This window comes from Manis pentadactyla, chromosome 16, assembly GCF_030020395.1.
Source record: "Manis pentadactyla isolate mManPen7 chromosome 16, mManPen7.hap1, whole genome shotgun sequence".
Taxonomy (NCBI): domain Eukaryota; kingdom Metazoa; phylum Chordata; class Mammalia; order Pholidota; family Manidae; genus Manis; species Manis pentadactyla.
The window spans coordinates 34190794-34218594 of record NC_080034.1 but is presented as its reverse complement, the minus strand read 5'-3'; the positions used below and the strand labels follow the sequence as shown (position 1 = coordinate 34218594).

Below are 27801 nucleotides of genomic sequence, written 5' to 3'. Positions count from 1 at the left end.
CTACTGAATTGGAGGCAAAACAATGTATAAATAAGGAAGAAAGCATAAAACTATGGATTCTTAACTCAAATTCTTTTGTAAATGCTTTAAGTTCAGACTCCATTTTAAAGAAACTAGAATTGAGTATTTTATGACTAATGGCTCTCGACAGGGCAACACTGACCCATAGGGGTTGTTTTGGAAACGTGGGGAATTTTCAGTTGGGTCTCACCACTGGTATTTAGTGCAGGAGGTGAAGGGATGTGGAATGTGGTGCAGTGATGTGGAACGTCCTGTAACGGCCTGTACAACTGTGAAAAGTCTGAGTATTCATATAGATAAAAAACATACTTATCCCCTCATGGAGGTGGAACATAACTTCCCACCCCTTAAGTGTGGGCTTCACATATTGTTCTCCAAAGAACACAATATACAAAGAGGGTGGGTGGGGAGCAACTTTTCAGTCGAGAACTTGACAAACACCACCTCAGGCAGGTGGGTCAAGGTTAACATCGTTGGTGATACATCATGTTGATTGTATGTATCCTATGTAGTCTTCCTCCTAAAACCCATAACCCCTTTCATCATGAGAAAAACTTTAGAAAAGCCCAACTGAGAATCACACCACACAGCATCTGACTGGCATTCCTCAAAGTTACCAAAAACACGGATGTCTGAAAAACGATCGCATTCTAGAGAAGCCTAAGGAGCCTAAATATAATGTGGTAACTTGGATAGGTTCCTGCAACAGAAAAAAGGAACATAAAAACTAAGGTAATCTGAGAAAAATGTAGACTTTAGTTACTAATAATGTATCAATATAGGTACATTAGTGGTGACAAATATACCATACCATACATATATGAAATGTACCATGGGATGCATAAGATTTCCAAAATAAGGGAAGCAGGGTATGGGGTAAATGGGAACTTTCTGCACTATCTTTGCAATATTTCTGTAAATCTAAATCTATTCTAAAATTTTCAAAAATCACAAACTTGGAACTAGTAGATACCTAAGTCCTGGGGATCTAATCACAGCATAGTGGTTATAGTCAACAATACTGTATTAGAAACTTAAAAGTTGCTAAGAGACTAGATCTTAATTGTTCTCATCACAAAAAGGACCAGATAGCTAACCTTATGGTGCTATATACAAATGCAATACTTAAATGTATCAAATCAACACATTGTACACCTTAAACTTCACAATGTTGTCAATTATATTTCAATAAAAAATTGTAAACCTGCTTTTGCTATTTCAGTCTAGAACTTCTATTTTCCCTATCTGTATATTTAATTTTAATATTCATTAGGGACAAAACTACCCTATAAACAGAAAGAATATTGGTCTTTTTTTCAAAACCTCAGCAAGAATCGATCACCATTTTGGAAAATGAAGTTTCCAAACAGTAACATATTTATGTTCTTTTGAGTGACCAATAAAATATACCTATTATCAGCATGCATTTAAAGTTGTAATAGTATAGCTTTTCATTAATCATGAATTCCGTCTTCAAAGTATTAATGTTAACAGTACCCTACTGAACAGTTTTATTTCTTCCATACTTAAGAGCAAGTACCTGGCTACACTGTTTTCTAGTGTAGTAGTATATTTACATGTTAAAATGTGTATTTTATTTCAAATTGATTTCATTTTTCCTTTATGTTATAGTAATGACATTGGACTGACCCTTTTTGAAATTGTGCATATAGGTAGGTTATGTTATATATGAATTTCATCTTAGGATAGTGGATGTGACAGATATTATAAATGTTACCATGTTATAATAAAAAAGGATCTGTTAAATCTGATCTGGGGGAGAACCACAATCTTAGACCAAGCTCTTTGAGGGCATGAAATACCTTAGTTCTTACACCACCCAGCACCAACTAGGTCCTCAATATCTAATTACCCCCTGTTGCAGTTTCTGTTTATGCCTTCTCAGAAGCCCTTATTAACTCCTCCCTTTTGGCAGTCTCAGTTCTGACCCAGTGTCCACCCTCACGCAGGCAACCTGGGTAAATACAATCCATCCAAGTCTCAGTGGTCTCATTCCCTTTGCCAGTAATTAGACACAGGCAAATAACCCAGTTCTTGGGGAGACATGATGGGAATTCTGCAGAGGAGCTTTGGGCAAATTTCACACTCACTAAAGAGACAGGAGAAACAAAAGGTAATTTTCTTTCACTGGAAATCGCTGGGTTACACAAGACACCTGAAATCATGGTAGGCATCTCTGATGAGTATTATTAGACCAAAATGAAAATGCAGAGAATGACAGGTTGGGAAAGACAGAAGGAAATTGGGTATCTCTTGGTATCTCTGAGCCCCCAGAAGCCCATTCTAGAACCTCTGAAGTTCTTGTTACATTTGACACACTTTGGTCTTGCCTTATTGCCAGCAGCAAGCATCCTTACTGATACAGCTCTCTTCACAGTTGCTAAAGAGTATTTACATACACTACATGCAATCCTGAACAGAATGCTATGTAGTTGATACTCTCTCATCCATCAGCTCCTAATTCAAACCACCTTATTATAATTTAGTCCCAGGCTTAGCTGCATAGGGCTCAGGGAGACTGATTTATTATACATGGACAGTAAGCTACATAACCCTGCTGTCCAATCATGCAAAACAAGAAAATTCCTTGTGCTCTATTTCACCTTTTCATATCATCACTTCATCACTTCTCAGGTAAATAAATTTGGAAGTAATTTAACTGTCCTAATCCCAAGCAAAAAGCCTGGTGATACAATATATATATTTTCAATGCAAAGAAGCATGAATTTAAGGAATAAGCAAGGGCTATCTTTTGGCAAGTTTTACTTAGCAAGTACAGATGGTTTCTTTCTGTGGAAATAAGGTTTAAATGATTGAATTTATAAATCTAATAACCCTTCCACTGATAATTCTAGTACCCAACATGTGAAACTGGTTTTCATAGGTTCCCACAACTCACCTTATCTTCTTCCCTGCACTTTTTCTACCACAGTCCTTTATTCCTTATTTACTTTCCTCTTTCCAACTTTCCCACACTTCCTTATTCAAAGAAATTATGTATAGGAATATATTATTACACCTATTTCCAATTCAGAATGAGCCTGTAAGCCCTTTCAAATCCTTGCAGTACTCCCTGAGGGCAGCCTTTTGTAAAAGAAAGAATATGCCAGTCAGACGTTTACAAATTAAACACAGTCCTATGTAAAATTTTATTTTGCCTCAATCTATAAGTGCTACTATTTGTTCGAATTGCTCACATAATCAGTTCCATCCAAAAAGGAAAGGTAAAGTGCTTTTAGCAATGTAAGCACAGTTGGGAGGGCCTATCCAAAGGTCTTCCACTAGGACAAGGGAAAATCTAAATACAGATTTAGATTTTCTGAATCTCTGTATTCTCTGGCACATAAGAGATTTTCATGATCAGTTCAGTTTCTTAAAACCTACGAAATGTCAATCATGGCAGGGATGAACACTGAGCTGATTTCTGATAACTAAGCTATGTTATCACCAAACATAATTTATCCTAAATGATTACTGGCATCTGGAAGACCTTGGGGAAGGGGCTCTTCACAAGTAATATAAGCACTATTGCACAGGAATAAATGGGCATCCCCAGAGTAGCTATGTGCTAGCGACTTCCTCCACTGCTTCTTCCCTGTGCTGGTATTCAGGCCTGAGAGCTGAGAGGACAATGCACAAACCCACTGAGGGTTTTCACAACAGAGACTAACAGAGGAGGGACTGCAAGGTACTAATTTTTGAGGTACAATCGACAGACTGAAAATGATGAGATCTTGAGTACATGAGCCGATTTCTATTGCCTTTGATTCATTAAAGTTTTTTTACATGTCTAACCTGCTTTCTTTCTCATAGGATAGTTGGGAGAATTAGGTGAGATAAAGCCTAGTACAGTGTCTGCATACTCAAAACATATTCCAAGTCTCCTCCCCACCCCAAAATAAAGAAGTTTGTCCTTGAACTTTGAAAGTACTTTCTAAATAAGAAGAAATTAGTTCTTCTATCAGCATCCTTGTCAGCATGATTCTAAACTGCTCCCAAGAGTAACTTCTCTTTTGTAAAATAAACACTTTATACTCTTTGAAGTACACACAAAGTTTCATTTTGTTCAGTGTTCTTTACTTTCCACTGTGAAAAGTGTTTCTGAGGAACTGAAATCCCGGAAGGTAACCCCAACAAAAACATGTTAAATGCTTTTTTGAAAGTGAGGATTAAAAGGCAGACTTGTAGAGAAGTCATACTTAGGAGATGGAAGGCAAATGCAGCCTCTGAAGGGAATTATTCTAATTACTACCTAAAAAAGGAAAGTTATTCAACTACATTCAAGGACATAAGACAAAGCATTACTTTAAAACTAGAACTGACTGAACAGTTAGATGATAAACATACTTGAAATGGGAAGGGGAAATAAATTTAATAATAATTTGAATTGGGACAATCATCCATCATTCCTAGATGCTTCTGTTATCTCAGTACTCTGTTTCATTTTTAACCTCCCACAATGTCTTCACTGAAATCACAAAGCAGTACTTTCAGAGAACTAAATAATAGTTGTCATTTTGTTAGGATTCAAAATTTCAATCCAGTAGCCATCAGGATCTTGGATAAATGCCAGGCCTTTCATTTTACCTGTAAAACGACATGATTTTCATTACTGAAAAGACTGTTAAGAACTTAACATCTTAATTATGCTTTAATTGAAAATTTTAATTTGCATTTTAATGAAATACATTATCCTGTTTATAATTCTAATTTTTAAAAATTCTATTGTCAGCATTGCCCAAATGCATGTTTTTCAGAATGACTAACATTTTATCTTATACACATAGCTGGAAACCACCTCTCCTGAAATAAACTGTGGGGCTGGCTACATCTTTTAGGTATCAGGTGGTTACTTCACCTTCATAGTATCATTTCATGGTACTAGTTGAGTAATCATAGAAACTACCTTATTTTAAAGAGGAAAAAAAAAAACAAGGAGGTGCTAGAAGGAGCAGGTAGGATGACTTAACCCACAGAGCCAAAAGACCCAGGAAGATTGGGTCAGACAAACCCTTTAAACACTATTCTAGGTAACCCCAGCTCTGCTAATCAGATTTTTTCTCCCAGGAATTTGTAATGGGTTGAGAGGCTGGTAGGTTCAGTTGTAGAGTTATTTGCTTAAATAGAAAAATGTGATCTCAGAAATCTGTTTTGGGACAACGATGCTGAATTAATTTGATTCCTGTCTCTGGCTCCTCTCCCCAAAATCAACCCCAGGTATAAGAAGAAAAATGGAGAAGGAAAAAAAAGTGAGATTCGCCCCCCTTCCCACCCCTATGGGGTAATGATTGTAGAAAGGAATAGGTGGGGATTGGGTGACTGTTTTAATCCAGTCTACGTGGAAGTGGGTAGTTTTGACCTGGACCAGAAGGCAGTCCATCAGAGCTGTGGGAGAATAAACAGAAATTTTGTTTGTTCCTACCCACACTCTGTGTATGTGGAGGGATTCAAACTACTGGTTCAGCTGTTGTCAAGAGTAAATAACGGCAGCACAAAAGCCTTGTGTCTGTGAGGAACCAACTGATCTCCCCAGCCTTCACTTTCCACCCAACCAGGCTAAGGAATGCCCATTGCAGAAGTGTCTCCTACTAATACTGCTTCTCCCTGAGGGACAAAGAGGGAAGAAAATCTGACCTCAAGACTTGTTCTGCAAAATTAACTCCCACTTTCAGGTGCCCACGAACCCCTGCCCAGCCCATCTTTCTAAGATCATTTGGTTTGCTAAGAACTGGGGTATGCCTTCCCTCCATTCACATCACCTGATGGACCAGAATGCTTAATAGTCACAATAAAAAACAAAACAAATAAAAAAACCCTCAGAGACCAAAATAACAAGAATTTGAGGAACATAACCATAAAAAAGTCCTGGATTACTGTTTAAACAAAAGAACAAAAACATTAGACCAATGGACCAAAAATTAACATATAAAAGTGATGAGAAATATGAAATATAACCAACAAGATCACGAAAATATTTAAGGAAACAAGCAAAAATTAGTGAACAAAATTATAATAGCTGAAATTAAGAACATAATAGATGAGAACATAAAAGATGAATATCAGAACAGATACATTTGAGGAAAAATTAGCTAACTGGTATGCCAGTTTGAAGAAATCTCCCAGAAAGACAGTAAGGATGAAGAAATAACAAATATAAGAAGCTTCCAGATTAAAACAGAAGATAGTATGCAAAGGAACGTGAATCAGACAACAGATTTTTCAACAGCAACATCAGACTGAAAAATAAGACATTGGAGTTGTATCTTCTGGATCAAAAGAAAATAAACCTAAGATTTTATATTCAAGGAAACTGTCATTCATATATAAAGGCATGGTTCTCAGGAATACAAAGCTCAAAAGTTTTGCCTCACAAATCCTTTGAAAACAGTTTGGGTTGGGGTACTTAATAAAGGGATAGAAAATTCCAAAAGATGCTGCATAAGATACATGGAGAAAGTGATCAGATACATATATATATATATATATATATATATATATATATATATTAGGGGAGGGAAAAAGGTAAGGAAAAATAAATCAACAATGTCACAGTCTGGGTAATTATATATATATATATATATATATATATATATATAATTACCTTCTCCATTTTTCTTCTGTATACCTTGGGCTATAAATCAACAATGTCACAGTCTGGGTAATAATAACATGATGGGGATATGGTAGAGCAAGTACTTATCTTACTGGGGAAGATATTTGTATATGAAATCTTTCATTGAGAAAAAAACGTAAGGATTAAAATGAAACAGCTAAGTGCTTCAAATAAAAATTGAAACAATAAATTATGATGACAGAAATGGGTTAAGTAAAATACAATACATGTAAATCTAACAAAATCCAGATACATATAATTTCAAGAGACATACCTAAAACTTAAGGACATGCAATGGTTGTAAAAGGAAGAAAACAAAATACCAGAAAATTATTAACTAAAGAGATTTGGTGCAGTTATACTAATAGCAGATACAAGACTTTAAGGAACTTATTTTGGGGCTAGATACAACCTGAACTAGGGGGAGCTGGTGGCCAATGAGAAAATGTCCTAGGGTCAAAGGGTGGGAGAGGGAGGCTAAATTTTCCATGTCTAGTCCCTTGTGAAGCCACTCTCATTGCTTCCTTTCAGTTCCTTAAGATACCCAGGTATTCTTCCAGTCATTTCCCTTCTTTCCTTAAGCTGGATGAAGCACACTTCTTCAAAGTTACTTGTAACCGGAAGGATTTTAGTACAAAAGTACCCTCTCTGGGTGCTTTGTAAATGTTATGTAACTAAAGAGAGGCCCAGAAGAAAACAAGGAGCAGACTCACCATCATCAGGTTTCTTCACAAATTTGACTCCCAGTTCTTCAAATCTTTTACAAGCACCATGTACATCAGGAACAGCAATTCCAATGTGACCTTAGGTGACCATCCCCAAAACAAGGTAGAGAGAAGGAAGAAATAATTACAACAGTGTATCCAAGAGCCACAAATACCTTCTGAAAGTAGTTTATTTCAAAACATAAGGCACCCAAAGACAGACTGAATCAAGTGGGTTCAAAACCTATAATAAAGAACAAGAATCTAACTGGTTGGATGTAATAAATTAGTTGCTCTGAACTATAAATTACTTTAAAAAAGCCTAATATTAGCTCATATTTATTTCAATCTGTTAAGAAATAATCATTTACTTATACTTAATAGATTTGTTGTTGACATTGACTATGCAGCAGCCAATAAAAGTCTATAATCCTATCATCTTGATTGAGAAATTTTAGATCAAGGAAGAAGTGTATGCTAGCAGAAATTAGGATTATTATTAACCATAGTTTTGCTTTTTAAATTAAACACTCTCCTGGGAAGACAATACTGAGACTGAAAAGTAAAATCATCATCAGAGAGTAAATGTAAAACTTGCACTGAGACTATGAAATTAAACTCCTAAATAAAATTATGTATGGAAAATAGAAATAACCATAATTCTAATAAATTAATTATACTTAATGTTTTAGATTTACTTTTATCATAAATAGGTATGCAATGCAAAATCACACAAAGTGAAATACATACATACAAATAAATGTACACACCAAATCCTCGAGGGTCTGAATTTCCACTGTGGTAACTCTGGGTCTCATCGTCTTCAGTGCCCCAATTGCTACAAAAGGAGGGAAAACATAATTATGAGTGACCTACAGAACAACATTCTGAAAAAAAAGTTGCAATAATCTGCAAAATCTTAGCATGTATATATGCTACTTATTATATTTGGTCTAATCTCTGCTACTGTAAATATTAAGTTTTCAACTCTAGACAGAGAAAATGGAAAAAGTGTGATTTTTAAGTAGGGTAAGGAGATAGTAAAACCAGGCATCTTGGTTAGATCAATAATGATAAAACAGCAACTATCATGTATTGTGCTAAGTACTTTATTGAAGAGACTTTATTTATTTATTTGAAGAATTCATTAAATCCTCAAAACAGCTCCATGAGCTAGCTTTGAGTCTCCACTTTAGAAATAAGGTTGCAATTGGGGAGGTGATATAATTTGCTCAGTCAGAGCTATTAGCAGAGCCAAGACGTGTGCCCATGTCTGTCTGATTCTAGAGGTGTTCCGAATAAGGGGATACACAAACTCACATGCCCAGAAATAAACACTCTTTTGTTAGTTGTTAAACAATACACAGAAACAACATAAAGAATAGAAAAGAAGGGGAATACCTATTTCAACATTTTTAAACGTTGAAATTATGAGGACCTTAGTGGTAGTGCTTAAACATTTGTTAGCTACGTTCAGCAAGTCTCTAGCCACTGCAGTCTCACATTCTCTATCCAAAAGTGAAATGATCTCACCTGCCCTACCTAGGTCCCAAGAAAAATATAAAGACCACAAGATTCATAAAAAAAAAAAAAAAACACTCAAACATACTGTTACAAATGCAAAGTGATTAGGTAGACCCAGTTTAAATTAAGGTGGTAAGTAAGGAAAACTAGTTTTAAGAAATGCAGAATAGAGAAAGGGGAACCCTCCTACACTGCTGGTGGGAGTGTAAATTAGTTCAACCATTGTGGAAAGCAATATGGAGGTTCCTCAAAAAGCTCAAAATAGAAATACCATTTGACCCAGGAATTCCACTTCTAGGAATTCACCCTAAGAATGCAGCAGCCCAGTTTGAAAAAGACAAATGCACCCCTATGTTTATCGCTGCACTATTTACAATAGCCAAGAAATGGAAGCAACCTAAGTGTCCATCTGTAGGTGAATGGATAAAGAAGATGTGGTTCATATACACAATGGAATATTATTCAGCCATAAGAAGAAAACAAATCCTACCATTTGCAACAACATGGATGGATCTAGAGGGTATTATGCTCAGTGAAATAAGCCAGGTGGAGAAAGACATGTACCAAATGATTTCATTCATATGTGGAGTATAAGAACAAAGAAAAACTGAAGGAAAAAAACAGCAGCAGAATCACAGAACCCAAGAATGGACTAATAGTTACCAAAGGGAAAGGGACTGGGGAGGATGGGTGGGAAGGGAGGGATAAGGGGGGAGGGAGAAAAGGGGCATTATGATTAGCATGTATAATGTGGGGGGAGGCACGGGGAGGGATGTGCAATACAGAGAAGACAAGTGGTGAGACTACAGCATCTTACTACGCTGATGGACAGTGACTGTAATGGGGTTTGTTGGGGGGACTTGGTGAAGGGGGGAGCCTAGTAAACATAATGTTCCTCATGTAATTGTAGATTAATGATACCAAAAGGAAAAAAAAGAAATGCAGAATATATAAAAAGGTAAACACTTATACTCACTGTGTTAGTTCAAGTGTAGCTTTTCTGGAGAATACCCATGCTACTTTTTCACCTTTGTCCTTTGGGATGTCATTTTTATCCTCATAAGCCAAGAAATAGAGGGAAAATTTCATAGTGGGAAAATCTAATTTTTGGAGTAGCCTGAAATTAAACAAGAAAAAGCCTGAATCAATTAACAATAGAAAATGTTAATTCATACTAAAATCAACATGCCAATATTCAAGTTCTACTAAGAATAAGAGCTGTATGTTCTGAAGCTATTTTAATAGGAAAAGCAGGAGGTAATCAATGAAAAAATCTCAGTAAAAAAACCTACTCATCTGTAAATATTAGTGAAATTAATAATTTTTTAAAAGCAAATTTTTGTGACACCAATTCTTCAAATACAATGAAATTTAAGTGAAATTACGGTATTTGTTTATAAATAGTACCTTCACAAGAAAATTGTTTTTTTAAGTAAAAAATATAATGCATTACCTCATTGTTCTTTTAGATATATGACATTCAGTTAAATAAAATACATTTAGTGAGTTCTTATTATGCCAAAACTCCTAGGAAAAGAAATTGAGGATAGGTCACAAGAGAAAAGGAAGGCCAGATTAATATCACAGAAGATGTGAATGTCAGTAATGAAGTAGTTAACCAGTACCAAACACTGCAGAAAGGTCAGACAGGATTAAGACTGAGAACAGGCCACTAGATAAGCAAAGGTCCTGTGAGGACAGTTTCAGCAGCATGGGGCAGCAGAACTTGGGCTGCCCTGGACTGGGAGAGGATGGGAGGTGTGCAAGGAAAATAGCAAGGGTTGTCTACCTACATATATAGATGGTTGGTGATGATGGAAGGAAAGCAAGAAAGCAGAGGGCAAGAATTACCAGAGAAGAGAGAACACTTACACTTTTTGTAGGCTGACGGGAAAGAGCCAGTGGCAAAGGAGAGACTGACATGAGACAATTAGTGCATGAATGACCAATCTTGAAGTTTAAAAAAAGGTAACTGAAGTTGTGGCCTATAAAGTGCATTTAAAGAGTGTAAGATTATTTTGCAAGGAATAGGGCAGAATGAGGATGCATACAATACAAATTCCTTTAGATTACTTAGGTTTACATGCTCAAAGATGACCTTATTCATAATCAATAAGAGGGAATGGTTGAAGCATAGCAAATGGGAAGTTTCTAGAGTTCTGTTTCAAATATTTTCATTATTACTACTAGGTAATATACCTTGACCTACTGAGATCCACACATTGACTTATCACAAATAAGACTTACTCTAACATGTTTATAACAAAGTATCAAATACCTCAGCTAATTCAATCATGAAAACTATCTCTGCACTAATAAAGCCAACAGCACAAGCCTCACAGGGGACTGTAACAAACCTGCTGCAACTTGCTTTTCTCAGCTGAGCCTCTCTCTCAGGATAATGTCAGGTTGCAATCTATTTGGAGGCTCTTTAAGAAAACAAGGTCACCACTGGAGTCAGTCAGACCTGGATTCAAATTCCAGCTCTACCAAGTACCCACTATGGAATCTGAGGCCCACAACTTACAATGTCTTTAAGCTTTGGCTTCTTCCTTCATCTGTAAAATGGAGATTTAAGCTATGCCATAAGCAAGCCTACTATGGAGACTGAAATAACTGTGAAGTACCTGGCAAGTAGCAAGTTTTCACTATATTTGTTTTCATTCTGTCTTCTAAATATGCCATAAGAATATGCAAAACTACTTTTTCTGGAAAGAGTTACAAGAAACTGCTTAACAGCAGTTATCTTTAGGGAGGATGGGGAGAAGGAAGCTATTACTTTTCATTTTGTATTTTTCTGAACCAGTCAGACTCTTAGATCCAAACACAGATATATACTCCATTACTTGAATTTTCCCCTCAATGTCCATGGAGGTTATGTAGGCAGTAAATGAAATATTATTTGATTTTATTTATGTTAAATTATCAAAAACAAAAAACATCATGTTATTTAAGGCTACAAATCAAGAAAAAAAAAACAAATATGCTTTCAGGATTACAAGATCAGTGGATATTACTAGGCAAAAGAGTCCCTATCCTATAATGGGACAGACGGTCAGTTTTAGGTAAAACTCATTCATTTTCTAAGTAATATGTCTTTATATCTGTATCTTTTCTGAAGTTAACAAGAGGCTAAAAGTGGCCATAACATCAAAAGCATCTGGACACATCAAGGATTTAGCTGGCAGCTCTCAGAGAGAAGGGAGTTAGACAAAATGCAAGTCTTGGTGTCTTCTTGCTGGGTGAAGCTGGCTGGGATAGAGAAGAGGAACTGCAGAAGCCCTGGCCAGTAAAGCCTAGTCCCAGACTCTTGGAACTTTTGTGACTTTTGAAGCAAATGTTATCCATTTTTTAAATGGATCCGAAAACATTTCCTCTATTTGCTCAGCTTTGCATTTAAACATTACAGGTGCAATGAATAGCTACTTACGTCATCCCAAGAATTCTAGTATAAAAATCCAGTGACTTCTTAGGATCCTTAATCCGCAGCATAGTCTGCTGCAACAGAAAATCCTGCAGAGCGAAAGTGTTTATTAAACACCTTTAACTTTTACCACTTGTTAACAACGTTAATTGTGCTTTCTATACCAAGATAAAAACAGCTCACCATTTTAACACAATGTTTAAGAAGAAAGCAACTTTGTCCCCTCAGCCTACCATGGAAATCACCCAGAAAAAGTTCCCATACCTATGACCTACAACTTCCTGTGGCTCCCTGCCCAAAGGTGTTTGCTGTCACAAGAATAAGCCCGTATGTGTGGCAGGTTCAAAGCACCACAGGGTTTACAGCCCAGGAATGACCCTCAACCAACATTGAATAAAAAACCTGGCTCCCTTGCCCCTTAGGGGGACAATTCTGAGGCATGTTCCACATTGTCCCTCAGAGGCTCCCCAGCAGGACTGGAGCCCAGTTGCCCTCAGTGGTAATCTACCCTCACACACTTTTTATTGCCTCCTCCTCTCACTCCAAAGAGTTTTCTCTGACTACCTCACAAATAAACTTCTTACAACCAAACCCTTACTTCCAGTCTGCTTTTGGGTGACCCAAACTGAGACAGTGACATTACAAATAAAAAGTTCAGTCACTAAAATTTGTCAAATGAATGCAGAAATGCCCTTCCAAAACCATTCATTGGTCACCATAGCAAGAAATTACTCACAAGATCCTAGCCTCCTAAATAACTAAAAGGGTAAAAAATTTCTGCCTCTTACACCATTGTGAAACTGTCCAATTTATATATCAGGAAACAAAAGGCTTGCCTTGACTGATAAAAGAATAGAGAGTATATTAATTCATGGAGCTAAGATTATTATTAGCATTAATAATAATACTTCGTGCCTAGAGGTTTGAATTTGTTAGGTACAATGACTGTGAGGTATTATTATCTATAAATATCAATAACCCCATTTTACAAATGAGAAACACACACAGGGCAATTAATTGTCATAGCTTTCTGATTCTAAGTTCAGGTCTCCTTCTACCTCCTTCTATCCTATCTATCTCCTTCTATCAGGTCTCCTAAATATCACAGGTACCTTCCAGACCATGAGCCTGTTAACTACATTTGTGCTTCCGAACAGATTTTTATTCTTGCCAAACCCATGGTCGCCATAAAACGGGCCTGGTAATTCTGTACCCTTCCTTTGCAGCCACACAGACATCCCTCCTTATAACTCATATCATATAACATAAAAAATGGATTTTATTCATTTATTCATTCAACATCATTAAGAAATATTTTTCTACTTTGCTAAATTTTTAAATAACCAAAATGTACACTTTAGCAATAGAATACTCATTTACAACAAAACTAGTCTAAAAAGAACTTTAATAAGTTGATCTTAATGAATATAGTGATTTAATTCTTCATTAACAGCTTATAGTCAGTCATATACAAGGCAGTTAGCCCTGAAGTTACATGTTTCTAAAATAGTTGGACTGCTTTTCTCAGCCAGGTGCTATGCTCGTAAACGTCTGTTTCAGCAAGCAGCTCAAAAGAGAAAGCAGCTCCTAACGTGCAGGCTCTGGGCTGGCACTCACAAGTGGGCCTTGCTCTTCTGTTGAACACAGTTGCAAAGCATGTTCCAAGTCACTCTGTGACTGCCATGGAGTGAGAGCAAAACAAAAGCAGCAAAACCACTTCCACTTCCTAGTCTTGTTTAAGCACACATTAAAACAAGGCACTGTGAACGCTACAAAAATAGCCAACAGTCCCCTCACCTGGCTAGTAAGAGTGACTGCTACTTCTCTGTCAGTTCCCATGTTTGCATAAGGAGGTTGGCTCCAGGCCAAAACCCTGTGTGTGATGTTTGAGGCCTGAATACCCGCAGGCCTTATCAGGGACAGAATAGGTGCCTTCCTTACAGCAGACTTGGTGCACAGCCAGTGCATTTAGGTCTCTGTGGGCAGTTGCAGGCAAGGACTAAATCCTAACAATGTTCTGGTTATTCGATAAAACACTAATTTAGATACTACTCTGAGGAACTTTGCAGTAGGACTTCAGGTTATTAATCAACTGACATTAAAATAAGATTATCCAGGTAGCTTCAATGAAATCACATGAGATCTTAAAAGCAGAAAGCGGCAGAACAGACAGAGAGAGAGGCCAAAGGAGAAGGCAGAAGAGCAGTATGACAGAAGAGGACGTCGGGGAGATGCCAAGCGCAGGAAGGACTCAAGGTGGCACTGCTTGCTCAGAGATACATGGGCACACATGCAAGGCGTTAAGGACAGCCTCTGGTAACAGCCAGCAAAGAAACTGGGACATCTGTCCTACAACTGAAAGGAATTTAATTCAACCAATAACCTAAATGAGTTTGGAAAATGATATTCCCCCAGAGCCTCCACTAAGGAACACAGTCCTGTCAGTAATCTTGATTTCAGCCCAGTGAGACTCCTGTCAGACTATATAACCTACTGCTATGAGATAATAAATGTGTTATTTTAAGCCACTCACCTGCAATAGAAAACTACCACACCTCAATGTCATTCCCTACCTCTGGTGAGCTTGGTGGGACCTATAAACAGGTATTCAAATGATTAAAACTATCTGAAAATGTTAGTTACCACTGCATATAGAAAACCTCAGCTATCTACTTATCAGTCTTAAAATGTAGATATTAATCTTATTTTGATGATTCAAGGACATTTCTACAAACATCTACAAACCTTACAACATACGAGTTACTGGTACATTTAATACTACTTGTCCCATACAGAGATGGTCCCTGGAACTCCTGACTTTTACTTTATTAATGTGTTTTTAGTTCCCTCCCTCACCACTAAGCAATGGGTTGCCAGTTCTATCAGCAGAACTCTCCTTTCCTGTATACTTGAAATCAATACAATTCTGTAATTAACTATACTTCAATTTTTAAAACTGTCTCCTTTCTTGGACAATAGCCTCCAACTAATCTCCCTAAATTCTCTTACTCTACATTTCTCACTGCCTCCTCTGCTAGCACCCTGATCCCAGCTCTTCCACCTCCCTCCCAGACTGACTGGTATTCCCCTCTCTCACCTTGCCCCCTACAGTCTATTCTCAGCTACTTTAAAAAGTTAATTCAGATCATGTCATTCATCTGGTCAAAAACCCTGAGATGGCTCCCCGTGTCACTTGGTGAACCTCAAGGTCCTTACAATCGCCCATTATGATTGGTTCCTGTTGCCTCTTGGACCTCCCCTCCCCTCCATGCACTCTGCTCCACTGGAGTCTCAGTTCACTGAACTTGTCTGCCACATTCCAGCCTGAGGGTCTTTGCACCTACAGTTCCTCTGCCAGAATGTTCTTGCCCAGAGCCACTTCTCCTAATCTTTTTAAGTCTTTGCTCAAATGTCACCCTCTCAATGAGGCCTTACCTACTTTAAAACTGTAACTCTCCACTTCAACATCTTTCTAGTAGCAACACTGGTATTGCTAGACCACAAACGACCGTTATTACTTCTGTTCAGAAAAGCCTACACTGAGAACCTCGTAACTTGGCACAGATTTCTTCTTCTACAGATGCTGTGTAGAGTACTGTAAAACAAGTCTGATAGCCCTGCCTATCCTATCCCTTCACCTTATCCCATTTTTTCACTTGATGAAAAATCCATAGCACTTGTCACCTTTTAATATGCTATTTACTATATCTTTTATGTTTTTCTTTCTCCATTAGAATATAAGCTCCATAAGGGCAGGGATGTTTGTTTTGTTTACAAATGTCTGACAGACAGAACTTGGCACCCAAAAAATATTTGTTGAATGAGTAAATGAATTTTCACTGCATTTTTCTTTCCAACTAAGCTGAGTCCAACATCACTGGTCTCTTCTTCAGTTAAAAAAAAAGTATAAAATCTAAAAACTGCCTTTTAAAATCTGGTTTGTAATGACCCAGTTTACCATGCCACCAACACACTGGTCATGTTTTATTCTGCCTTTTCAACATCTTTCTAGTGCCAACATTGGTATTGCTAGACTACAAATGACTTTATTATTACTTCTGTTCAGTCCATAAAGGCTATAATCAAAACCATGTAACTGGCACAGATTTTTTTTTCTGTAAAGTACTGTAGAACAAGTCTGACCCTGCCTAGCCTATCCTATTCCTATTTTTTGGATAACAACCTTTTGGGAAAGCAGTTTGGCTCTCAAGAGCCTTTAAGAATTCATACTCTTTGACCAAGATGTCTCCTTTCTAAAAAATGTATCTAAGAAAATAATCAGAAACTCTGACTGACAAAGATTTATGTACAATGACATCCATCACAACACACAATAACTACATGCCAGACACAGTTCTAAGTAATTTAGAGAAATTAGCTCACATAATCTTCACAAAAACCCTGATACGTATTACCATTCCCATTTTACTGCTGATAAGTGGCAGTGAAAAAATTCCAGCCCAAGCAATTTCATTCCAAAGTCCTTTCTTTCAACCACCCTGGCCAAGCTGCCTGTAACAACAAAGGAATAGTTACATGAATTATATCATAGAATCTTATGAATACATTTAAAATGCTGCTTTAGAAGTGCATTATATGGCATAGGGGCTATGCACATAGTATATTAAGTTTAAAAAGCAGAATCCATATACGTATACCTTGTTCCCTTTAATATGCTATTAAGATTAATTATATCTCAAAAATGTTAATGCCTTTACTCTTATTATTTATTAACAGTTATGCATTATAGCTATCTAAACATATAAAATAATACTAAAGTTTAAAAGAGCTATCCATAGCTAACCATACTGTATTGTATGTTTGAGAGTTGTTGAAAGAGTAGATCTTAAAAGTTGCCACCACATACAGAAAAAGTAACTATGTGAGATGATGCATGCATTTACTAACCTTACTGTAGTATCATTTTGTAATATACACACATATCAGATCACCATGTTGTACACCCTAAATTTACACAATATTATATGGAAAAAAGTTTCAAAAAAAGCAAAAATGGAAAGATACACTTTTTTTCTGATTGAGAAGACTCTATGGTAAACAGATTATTTCCAAGTAAATATACAGATGTAATATAAACTCTAATACCATTTTTTAACCCTAATAAAGCCTATACATGGCAAAAAAATTAAAGGTATACTCAATGTTAGCAGATTTATTCACAAAAAAACAAGTTTATTCTTGGCTATGAAAGTGTTATTTGGATGATATAAAAAACAAGGAGGGTTTTTAATAAAATGATCTAGTTATTCTATGCTTAGATAATAGTTTTCTATCACCACAATATTCTGTTAACTCTGTATTTCTAATAAACATTTCAATGATCTTGAGAAAAAGTTCCTTTCTTAAAAAGCTCCTAAAAATTGCCATTTATTGCTATGGTTTTAAAATATTGTTTAAAATAAAGATACCTTGTGTTTAAAAAAGGAAGACTTACGTTCATGTTTCATCAAACAATTCTTAACTTGCTCTTTCCTTTATCGTGCTCTAAATTCAAAACAATAAAAATAAGATGTGTCTTTTACGCCTAAACTATCTTTCTGTGTTCTGGGTTGGCTGCTAGGTAACAGAGATTTGCTCCTTTGCCTTATAAAAAGGAATAGAAATGATCGTGTTTTGGTGGGAAATTCTCCAAGTTTAATTAACTGAAAACTACTGTGAACAAGACTTCAAAGGCACAATCAAGCATGTTCCTAGTGCAAGTCCTAGGTGCCTCCAATCTAATCCTGACTATAAAGGCAAGGCAGGGATGTGAACCAAAAGGTTGAGGTCTCTTTGAGCACCTCTAAATGGTTTTGTTTTTTGTTTTTGTTTTTTGTGTAAGATATGAGACTTAGGTAAAGCTTCATTTTTTTACCTATAGATATTGGATTGCTCCAGCACAATTTGTTGAGAAAGCTACCCTTTGTCCATTGAACTGTTTTCGCATCTTTGTCAAAAATATTTGGGTTTATCAGTATGGGCCTATTTCTGGGTTCTCTATTCTGTTCCTCTAATCTGTGTCTTTCTCCTTGCCAAAAGTACAGAGTAGTGATTATACTGTAACTGTCCTAAAATCAGGCAGACTGATTTCTTACTTTATTCTTTTCAAAATTTAGTTATTCTAGTTTGCCTTCCACATAAATTTTAGAATAATCTTTCCTCTATCTAAAAAATGTTTGATAGGGATTATGTTAAACATGTATATCCATTTGTGGAGAACTGGTATCTTTACTATGGTGAATCTTCTACTCATGAACATGGTATGTCTCTCCATTTATTTAAATCTGAGTTCTTTTATCAGCATTGTGTAATATCCAGCATACAAATCCTATATGGTTGTTAGATTTATACTAAGTATTTAATTTTGTTCAGAAATTGTATTTTCAATGGTGGTGCTCATGTTTTCTTTGTTAGTATACAGAAACACAAGTGACTTTTTTATGTCTACCCTGTATCCTGCAACCTTGCTGAGCTAATTAGTTCTAGAAGAGGTTTTTTTGTAGACTCCTTAGGATTTTCTACATAAACTATCATGGTATCTAAAAACAGGGACAGTTTTATTCTTCCTTCCGATCTGTATGACTGTTAATTTCCTTTTTTTGCCTTAATGCACTGGGCTAGAACTTCCATCACTATGTCAAATGAGAATGGTGTGAGCAGATATCCTTGACTTGTTCTCCAAAATTAGGGAGAAAACATCACCATTAAGTATACTGTTAAGTATGTTTTTTATAAATACTCTTCATCAAGTTGAAAAAGTTTCTTCCATTACCATTTTTACTGAAAAAAAAATTTAAATCATGAACGGTGATGATTGCTCAAATGCTTTTTCTGTACCAATTGATATGATCATGTGATTTGTCTTCTTCAGTCTCCTAATATGGTAGGTTACTTTTATTGATTTTTGAATATTGAACCAGCCTTGTATATCTAAAAAAGCCCTGCTCAGTCATGGTGTTTAATTCTTTTTTATATATTGCTAAATTCTATTTGCTAATATTTTGTCAAGGATTTTTATGTCTATATTCACAATGGATACTGGGCTATAGTTTTGTTTTGGTACTGTCTTCATGTCTTCTGGTTTTGGTTTCAGGGTAATACTAACTTTGTAAAATGAACTGCAGTGGATTCCCTCCTCTTCAATTTTCTGGAAGGAACTATATAGAATTGTTAATTCTTCTTCAGTGTTTGGAAGAATTCTCCAGTGAAATTATCTGGGCATAGAGATGCCTTGGGAAGATTATTAATTTGAATTTGATCTTCTTATGTTAAAGAGCTATTCAAATTACTTGTTTCATATTGGGTAAGTTATGGTAGTTTGAGTTTTGAAGAAATTGATCTACTTCATGTAAGTTGTCAAATTTATGTATATAGAGTTGTCTTTACTATTTCCTTATTATCTTTCTGATGTCTGCAGAGTTTGTAGTAGTATTCCCTCTTTCACTCCTGATATTGGTAATTTGCATCTGTTAGCCTTGCTACAAATTCGTCATTCTATTGTTTTTTTCAAAGAACCAGCTCTGTTTCATCTAATTTTCCCTATTATCTGTTTTCAGTTCACTGATTTCTGCTATTTATTATTTCCTTCCTTCTGCTTCCTTTGGGTTATTTTGCTCTTCTGTTTCTAGGTTCTTGTGGTGGGAACTTAAATTGAGTGGAGACTTTTCCTCTTTCCTAATGTATGCATTTAGTGCTGTAAATTTCTCCCTTAACACTGTTTTAGCTGAGACTCCTTTTTCATTTTCATTCAGTTCAATGTATTTTTTAAAAATTTCCCTGAGACTTCCTCTTGATCCATGGATTATTTCAAAAAGTGTTTAATTTAGAAAACTGGATTTTCCTATTATGTTTCTGCCATGATGTTTAGTATGATTCTATTATGGTCAGAGAACACACTTTGTATGATTTCAATTATTTTAAATTTGTTTAAATTAGTTTTAGGTCCCATGGCCTATCTTGGTGTATGTTTCATAGGTGCTTATAAAAGTGTATTCTGCTTTTATTGGGTGATATGTTCTATAAACACTGAGCAGGTCTTGTTTATTGATAGTGTTGTTGAGTTTGTCTATATCCTTGCTAATTTTCTTTCTCATTTTATCAATTATTCAGAGAGTACTGAAGTCTCTGACTTTAATTATGGATTTGTCTGTTTCTCCTTTCCATTATATCAGTTTTTGCTTCACATATTTTTGCATATTTGTGTGGTGCACACATATTTAGGGTTGTTTTATCTTCTTGGTCAACTGACCCTTTTATCATTATATAATGTACTTCTCTACCTATGATCATTTTCTTTGCTCTGGAGTCTACTCTGATACTCATATAGCCATTTCTGCTTTCTTTTTATTAATGTTTGCATAATATATTTTTTTCCATCTTTTTACTTTTAACTTGCTTCTATCATTATATTTGAAGTGAGTGTCATGTAGACAGCATACATAGCTGAAGCCATGTTATTTTTTTTCAGCTTTATTGAGATATTGACATGAAGTACTCCATAAATTTAAGACATACAGTATAATGACATACATGTTATGAAATAATAACCACAATAAGTTAACATCCATCACCTCAGATATAGATAAGCTGGGCCATGTTTTTAAATCCACTCTGCCAATTTCTGCCTTAACTGGTATAGTTACAGACAATGTAATTACTGAATATTAAGCCTTAAGTTGGTCATTTTTAAATATTTGTTTTGTTTTGTTTTCTTCTTTCCTTCCCTGTGGGTCACTGGGACCTTTTTTAAAATTCCATTTTTACTTATCAATAGTGTTTTTGCATGTACTCTTTGTATAGCTCTTTCAGTTGCTGCTCTGGGTGTCCCATTATGTATAGGTAACATCACAATCACTTTGTGTCATCATCTTACTCATTTGAGTGAAGTGTAGAAACCTTACCTCTCTTAATATCCCTCTACACTTTCACTTTTACAATTGTCTTAAATTATTTCTACTGATGGGCTGAGTGGAATTTCAGGTTTTCCATGTTTTTCCAGTGATACAGTGTGGGATTGATGGGATTAATACATAAATGAAGTAATATAGAAATCAAATGTACAAATGCATATGACCTGATTGTTTCTCCTACAACTCCTGATGCGTGATCAATAACAGAATGAGTAAAGACAAAACAGTTCCTACAACTCGTGACTGCCCTCACATGATTTCAGTGTCCTTGAGGAGCATCACGCTCTAGGGCTGGACTCAAGGTCAGATCATGATTGTGTTGATCATGTGTTGAATCCCCTACTCAAAATTATTTGGATGTTTGGGTTCATTTGCTCAGTAAATATGAGGAGTGCCTTTTTGGCATCACTCTTGCGCTGTTACGCCTTGAGTCCCCTGGCTGGCCCTTTCAGATCTTCGATGTCTCATCGCGTCTCCTCCCTTATCTGCAGGTCAGAGGCAGGGAGGGACCAACAACACAGCAAGGTGGGAGAAGCTTGGTTTTGTCTGGTGAGATGAGAAAGTCTTGGCTCCCTACTCTGCGTTATCTGATGGAACCCTGACAGGAGGCAGTTGGGAACCTCATTACAGGCTCTTTGGTGGAAGACTAGATGCCTCACTCAGACTTTGCGGGCATAGGTGGAGCTGCAGCCACAGTTCTTTCTGTGGTGCCTGGTTGTAGTAGAGCCGTTATTATCTACAAGTTTATTGTCTTATCAGGAAATACAGCCTATATCCTGGTCCTGTGGCTAGAGAGAGCAGGCTTTCAGTGGGCTTCTTTTTGTCTGCACCCATTGGCATTTCCAGGTTGCAAATTTCCTTAGTTCCAAGTCTGCAATATATGAGGCAAAAAGAAAACACAGGAAAGTTACCAACCTGTTGTTCCCAGGCTCAGGTCCCTAGCCAGTCTGCTGCCTTCTCTCCACCTTTCAGTGCCTTCCTGTTTGCTTTATATGTAATGTCCAGAGTTGCTGGCTGTACTTAGCAGGAGGTGGGAAAAGTATGTGTACTCCATTTTCCCAGATGTGCTCTAATAGATTTTATACAATTGCCCCCAATAATGGGATATAGTTGGCTGTTGGCTACTATGTGTGTTTTCAGGATAAATAAAAACTTGTCAAAAGGCCACAACAATGGCCAAAGGAAAAAAAAAAGGCTGCTTGCCTTTTGTTTTCTGTCTCTCAAATTCTCTATCTTGTGATGAAGACCCTCATTTCTCTTACTAAGGAGCTTTTTAAGATTACCACATTTTACTCAAAATCAAAATCCCTTGCCTCTATCACCTTCACTCTTCAGAAAAAAGAAGTTTCAAACTCACATTACCCAAACTTTCAGAAAATTTTAAATTTCTTTGGCCTAACCTGTGTTTTGGCCTTAACAGCAGTGAAGCCAGCTTCCTTTGGAGCCCATCAACTCTCTTTTCTGATCACCCCAGCCAGGGAGTCTTTTTAAGGCTCAACTAAACATTCAGACTCAATACAAATACACACTAAAAGGATATCAGTCAGAACAACACAGCCTGCCAACAGAGCAGTGTTAGCCATTCCTCCTCAGCAGGAGTCCTTAAAGGACTCACACTGCACAGCTCACGAGCAGGGAGAAGATCCACACTGATTATGAGTGAGAATCACCCTGGTGTAGAAGCCCTACATGCCACAGGAACCAATATCTCTAGTAGCAACTCTATAGACAGAGCTTCCAGAATCTCCACAAGGGACGTTATGAGTCACTGCAATCAGGAAAGCCCAGCTTCCTATTAGATACTTAGAATTCTCCCTCTCCAGATGCAATTTATCAAAGTTATTTTTACCATTAGCAATACTGCACCATTTTTAATTGTTTCCTGGGACACAGAGTAAGAGTTAACCGAAGGTCAGATACTCATCAAAAGGGAAAGGGCTTAACTCTTTACCCCTAGGTATCATATCTCCTATAAAACAAAAATGGATGAAGTTCAGTTTTTTCCTGATTTTTTTATAGTCACAATTGCCTTCAGTGAAACTTCCTTTTGGAAATTCAAGTGCAGCTGAGGGGAACAAGATTATTTTACTATGTGACGGCTGCAGCACATGGTTGATGGACAATATGATTATGATATATTTTTCTTCTCTATCTTCCTCCTCCTGTTGTTACTTCTCTGATTCAATCTATGTCAGACTATGACAAACTGTTCCAGAAAATAATTCAGCCACTCCCTTTATGTTTAGTCCATCTTATCTAAATCGGTTTTATGTGGTTCTTTCCTCCCTACTCTATAACTCAACAGCCAACAAAATACTTCAAGTATACTTACTCTACAGACAAGGAAGAGAGCTAGGAGACACAAAGGAAAATTTTTTTAATTTAAAAATTACCTGTTGTATTAGTAAACATATCTGCCAGGCTACTCTTACAACAAGTAAGAGAAACAGGAAAATCCTGCAAGCCCTCAGTATCCTACAGCTTCCAAATCTCATCCAAAGGGAGAAAAAATATATACACATATGGGAGAAATAATTCTTCAGAGGCACTATGGTTCACATGTAGGCTCCACCACCATTATTTTGCATAAATTCACTATTTTTATTGAACCTCAGTTCTTACATCTTTACAATGGGGACAGGTCTAGTTCCTAGCTCCTAGGGTTGAGTTGAAATTCAGTGGGATAACGCATGAAAGTGTTTAGCAGTCTGTCTGCTTAGACTGGCCCAGAGCAAACTACTTCACTTATTACTGTTCTTTCTGTTATTATAAAATAGTGTTTCCACTACCATTATTACTCTTGATTTCCAAATCTGCATTTACAAACCCATACCTCTAACCTCAGGCTACTCATCATTTCTACCTGGGTCAAAATATCAAATTCATCACAGCCCAAATAAATACTCCTTATATTTCCAACAGAGAATGCCTCCAGAATCCCATGTCTGCCTGTGTCAGACATCTGGAGTCTTCCTAGATTCCTCCCTCCCCACTCCTCCATAATCCAATCCAGTGTCCTATCAACCTGACTGCTTAAATGCCTCTGGCATCTTTCTCCTTGCCTTTCTAATGATCACTACCTTGCTCAGGTTCCCACTGTTTCCCATCTTGACAATTGTCACAGCCTCCCTGGTCTTTCTGCTTCTTGCAGGCTTACCCAAATGCAATTTACAGTTATCTTTCTGTAATAAAAAACCGATCATGACATTTCTAGGTTCAAAATCAATCCTTATCAATTAAAAAAAAGGAACATGAATCCCCAATAAATGTATATTATAATTATTTACACATACAAATGTTCTAATTATAAAATATAATTACCAAATAGAAATCTTTACAGGGTGGGAAAAACAAATGAACATAATGGGAGTGCTCATATTTTCTATAAGGATCACAACAATTGTTTGTGTACCATCCTCTCAACTGCCACGGCTTATAATTTCCATCTCATTGTAGATCACTGCATCAGTTCTCTGCTGTCATTGTGCTTGTATATATACTATGATTCTCTCTGCCTAGAAGTCATGGCCATTATCCTTCCTTTCTCCTTTCCAATCATTTCCCCCCTAGTCCTGTACCCAACTCTACCTGGCTACCTTCTTTGTATTTGGTAAAATTTAGCTTAAGTGTCACCAACCCTGAAAGTTTTCCCTGACCCTAACACCTACGAGTCAGATGGGACAGGACTCCAAATTATTGTATTAAAGGACACTGACAGAGACAGTAAAAAGAATGACTTTCAGAATATTACTACTTGGGAAAAATATTCAGTCTTATGAAGTGAGCCAAGTAAGACTGCCCAATGGATACAGCTGCACATTCTCTGGTCTGATGAAAAGATCAACAAGCAACTTGACCTTCTACCAGTACTGCTCACTCCTTTCCAAACCAGGCCCTCATCGCTTATCTCACCTTCTGGAAGAGCTTTTTAGGTGTCCTCATCACCCCCATCTACTCTACTGAACGCTTTGAAATCCTGAATGGTTCCACTACTTACATAAAATGCAACTGTCTCCATGATCTGGCTCTAAACTACCATTCTAGACTTTGTCACTGCTTAGATAAACTTAACCTGAACCAAAAACAAGTAATCACCTCTCCACCACATGCCCTGCACTCCATCTTTCCTGCTAACTCACCACAGTTTTGCTCAGATGTTTTTCCATCTAGAATCCCTCCCATGTGGTGTTGGGAATACCATCCATCTTTCAAGGTATGGGTACACTCTCACTTTCTGCTAGCTCCCCACAGTTGGAATAATACCTTGAATTGTATCACTTTTCAGTTTAAAGAGCATCCATATACTTTATTCTGACAGCAGCTCTCTATGAGGCTTTTACAAACTCAGCCCGAGTGCCCTGCAAAGATCACTGCAGCCAATGATAGACCAGGGGATTCAAATGTAGGTCTCCAGACTTTGAATACCATGTGCCCACTGTCAGTGCTGCCTTCAAAAATCTCCACCTTCTGTGCTCCCAGAGTGCTTTGTAATTTCAATAGTACATTAATCCCAGTTCCTTCTTACTAACTTACAGTTACTTCTAGTTGGTGAAGGGACCTCAACTTGTTCACCCCAGTATTGCCCAAACACATCATATTCTTTACATATAGCAGGTGATCATCAATCAGGCTGAGTCTAATTCATTTAGGTTTTTTACTTTCCCTCATGTCAAGTTCAAAAATTACTGCTGGAGTTAGTCTCTAGAAGCGGAATAGGGTGGAGGCTGAGAGTGTGGGCTCCTCCCTGGACAAGTTACTCAACACCTATGTACCGGAGTTTCCTTATTTGTAAAATGGAGATAATAATCATGCCTTTCTCATAGTGTTGTTGTGAGGATTAAATTTAATAATGTAATTAAAACAACCCAGGGCCTGGCACACTCAATACATACGAGCTGCTATTACATATTCCATTTTATGTCCCCCACCTGGTACTTCAAGGGTGCAGGATACTGAACTGGAAGTAATTATTCCAAATCACCAAGAGAAATTTAGATTATGCGGAGTGTAAATTAAGAATGCAGAGAAATGTATTTAACAAATTTTATAAAGAGCTCCCTGAAATCTTTTAATAGTCCAGTACATAAAATCTCTAGTAATATGGGAAGCTAATGTATACTAAGTAACTCGATTTATATGAAACAACTAAGTATTACTATTAGAGGGTATACAAGTGAGATGAGTTTGAGATATATTTCTTTCCTTCTTCTCCCTTAATTCTGCAGTGACTAACATTTTCCCTAAGCTGAGTACAGGGTTTTTGCCAGTCTTGAGCAATTAGAGGTGTCTGACTCTTCACCCTGAAGGCAAAGAGCAAGCAGAGACCAAAGTTATCCACCCCTCTTAGAGGTCTGCATAAAGCACATATTCAGTGTTCAAGGAATCTAGTGAATAAATACAAAGGCGTTTACTGACATTGTGAGTACCCACCGGGTCCCACCGCCACAACTCCGAGCGGCTCCTGTGTCTAATCCTGACGAAGCACGGAGGCACCACACCTAAGTGTTCCACTGATTATGAATGAGTTACGCTGACTCTTAAGTACAGACATGTTAGGCAAGCTGGAGGCAGGAAAGCCTCCGTATGCAACAGCTCTTTCCCCTTACTGGGTTTCTGCTGCAATGGGAGGGTCGGTGAAGGAATTTCTGAGATTCCCTTCAGATTTAAGCCCCATGATTCGGTCATCTCTCCTAGGAGCCACCGCGCACAGAGAGCATAAATACGGCCGTGAGAACCATAAAAGCCAAGCATAAGTGAAATTCTGGGCGCGGTTAAACTCGGAGCGATCGAATTAGTTTGTAGGAGGTAAGTCTGAATCCAGGCTGGGAGAGGGACCTTCGAACCTGGACCGGGAGTTCTGAAGCTGGGATTTGGCCTGCCATGGCTATCACCTGGGCAACACGCACACCACCAGACCAGGGATCTCACCTTGGGCTAGTCGTGGCTTCCAGTTACCGTCCCAAAATAAACAAATTAAAGCCAGTTGGGTTGCAATCTTTTAAACATCCTTCAGAAATGGATCCTCTCACGGATCCTCCACTGGACACCATTAGCCCTCTCCCAGCCACTCTGGTCCGCCCAAGGCGGGGCTCCAATCCAGCCCAGCAGGCCTGGATGAACCAGGGTATCTGCTCCCTCCGGGGCCCCGGCTCAGAAGAAGCAGGATCTGCGCCCACCTTGGTGCTGGGATCTGCGTCCGAGCAGCAACCGAGGGCGGCCTCGTCCGTGAGGCCGCAGGACGCGAGCTGTGGTTCTGCCATGGCCACGCTGCTGTATTCACAAACCGGGTTAGGGAGAACGCGGCCCCCACCGACACTTCAGACCGGCGCCTGTGCTGCCTTTACTAATGACGCAGCGACTGCGCCGGGACGGGCGGCAGCTGACTTCCGGCCAATCACTGTGAGGAGAGCAAGTTGGCTTTCTGCTGAGTGGGTCCCCGTGAATCAATGCCTTCGGCCGCGGGGTCTGAGCCCCGAGACTACAACTCCCAAGGCGCATTGCGCTCAACGGAGGCACGCTTGAGCAAACAAATTAAACCCTGCCGCTGGAAAGCTTGGTTTGTCTTTGCTGCTTGATGACCTAATT

The 27801-nt window shown here is 37.6% G+C and overlaps 1 protein-coding gene across 1 annotated transcript; it reads right to left on the bottom strand.

Moving 5' to 3' along the window:
- Nucleotides 1-754: 754 nt before the first annotated feature.
- Nucleotides 755-27665, bottom strand: GLO1 (glyoxalase I). Its single transcript, XM_036907142.2, has 6 exons — nt 27393-27665; nt 12314-12396; nt 9860-10000; nt 8130-8197; nt 7369-7458; nt 755-4629 (listed from the first exon to the last, which is right to left on the bottom strand). The coding sequence occupies exons 1-6, from the start codon at nt 27474-27476 to the stop codon at nt 4541-4543; spliced, it is 555 nt and encodes a 184-aa protein (XP_036763037.1). The 5' UTR covers nt 27477-27665; the 3' UTR covers nt 755-4540.
- Nucleotides 27666-27801: the final 136 nt, after the last annotated feature.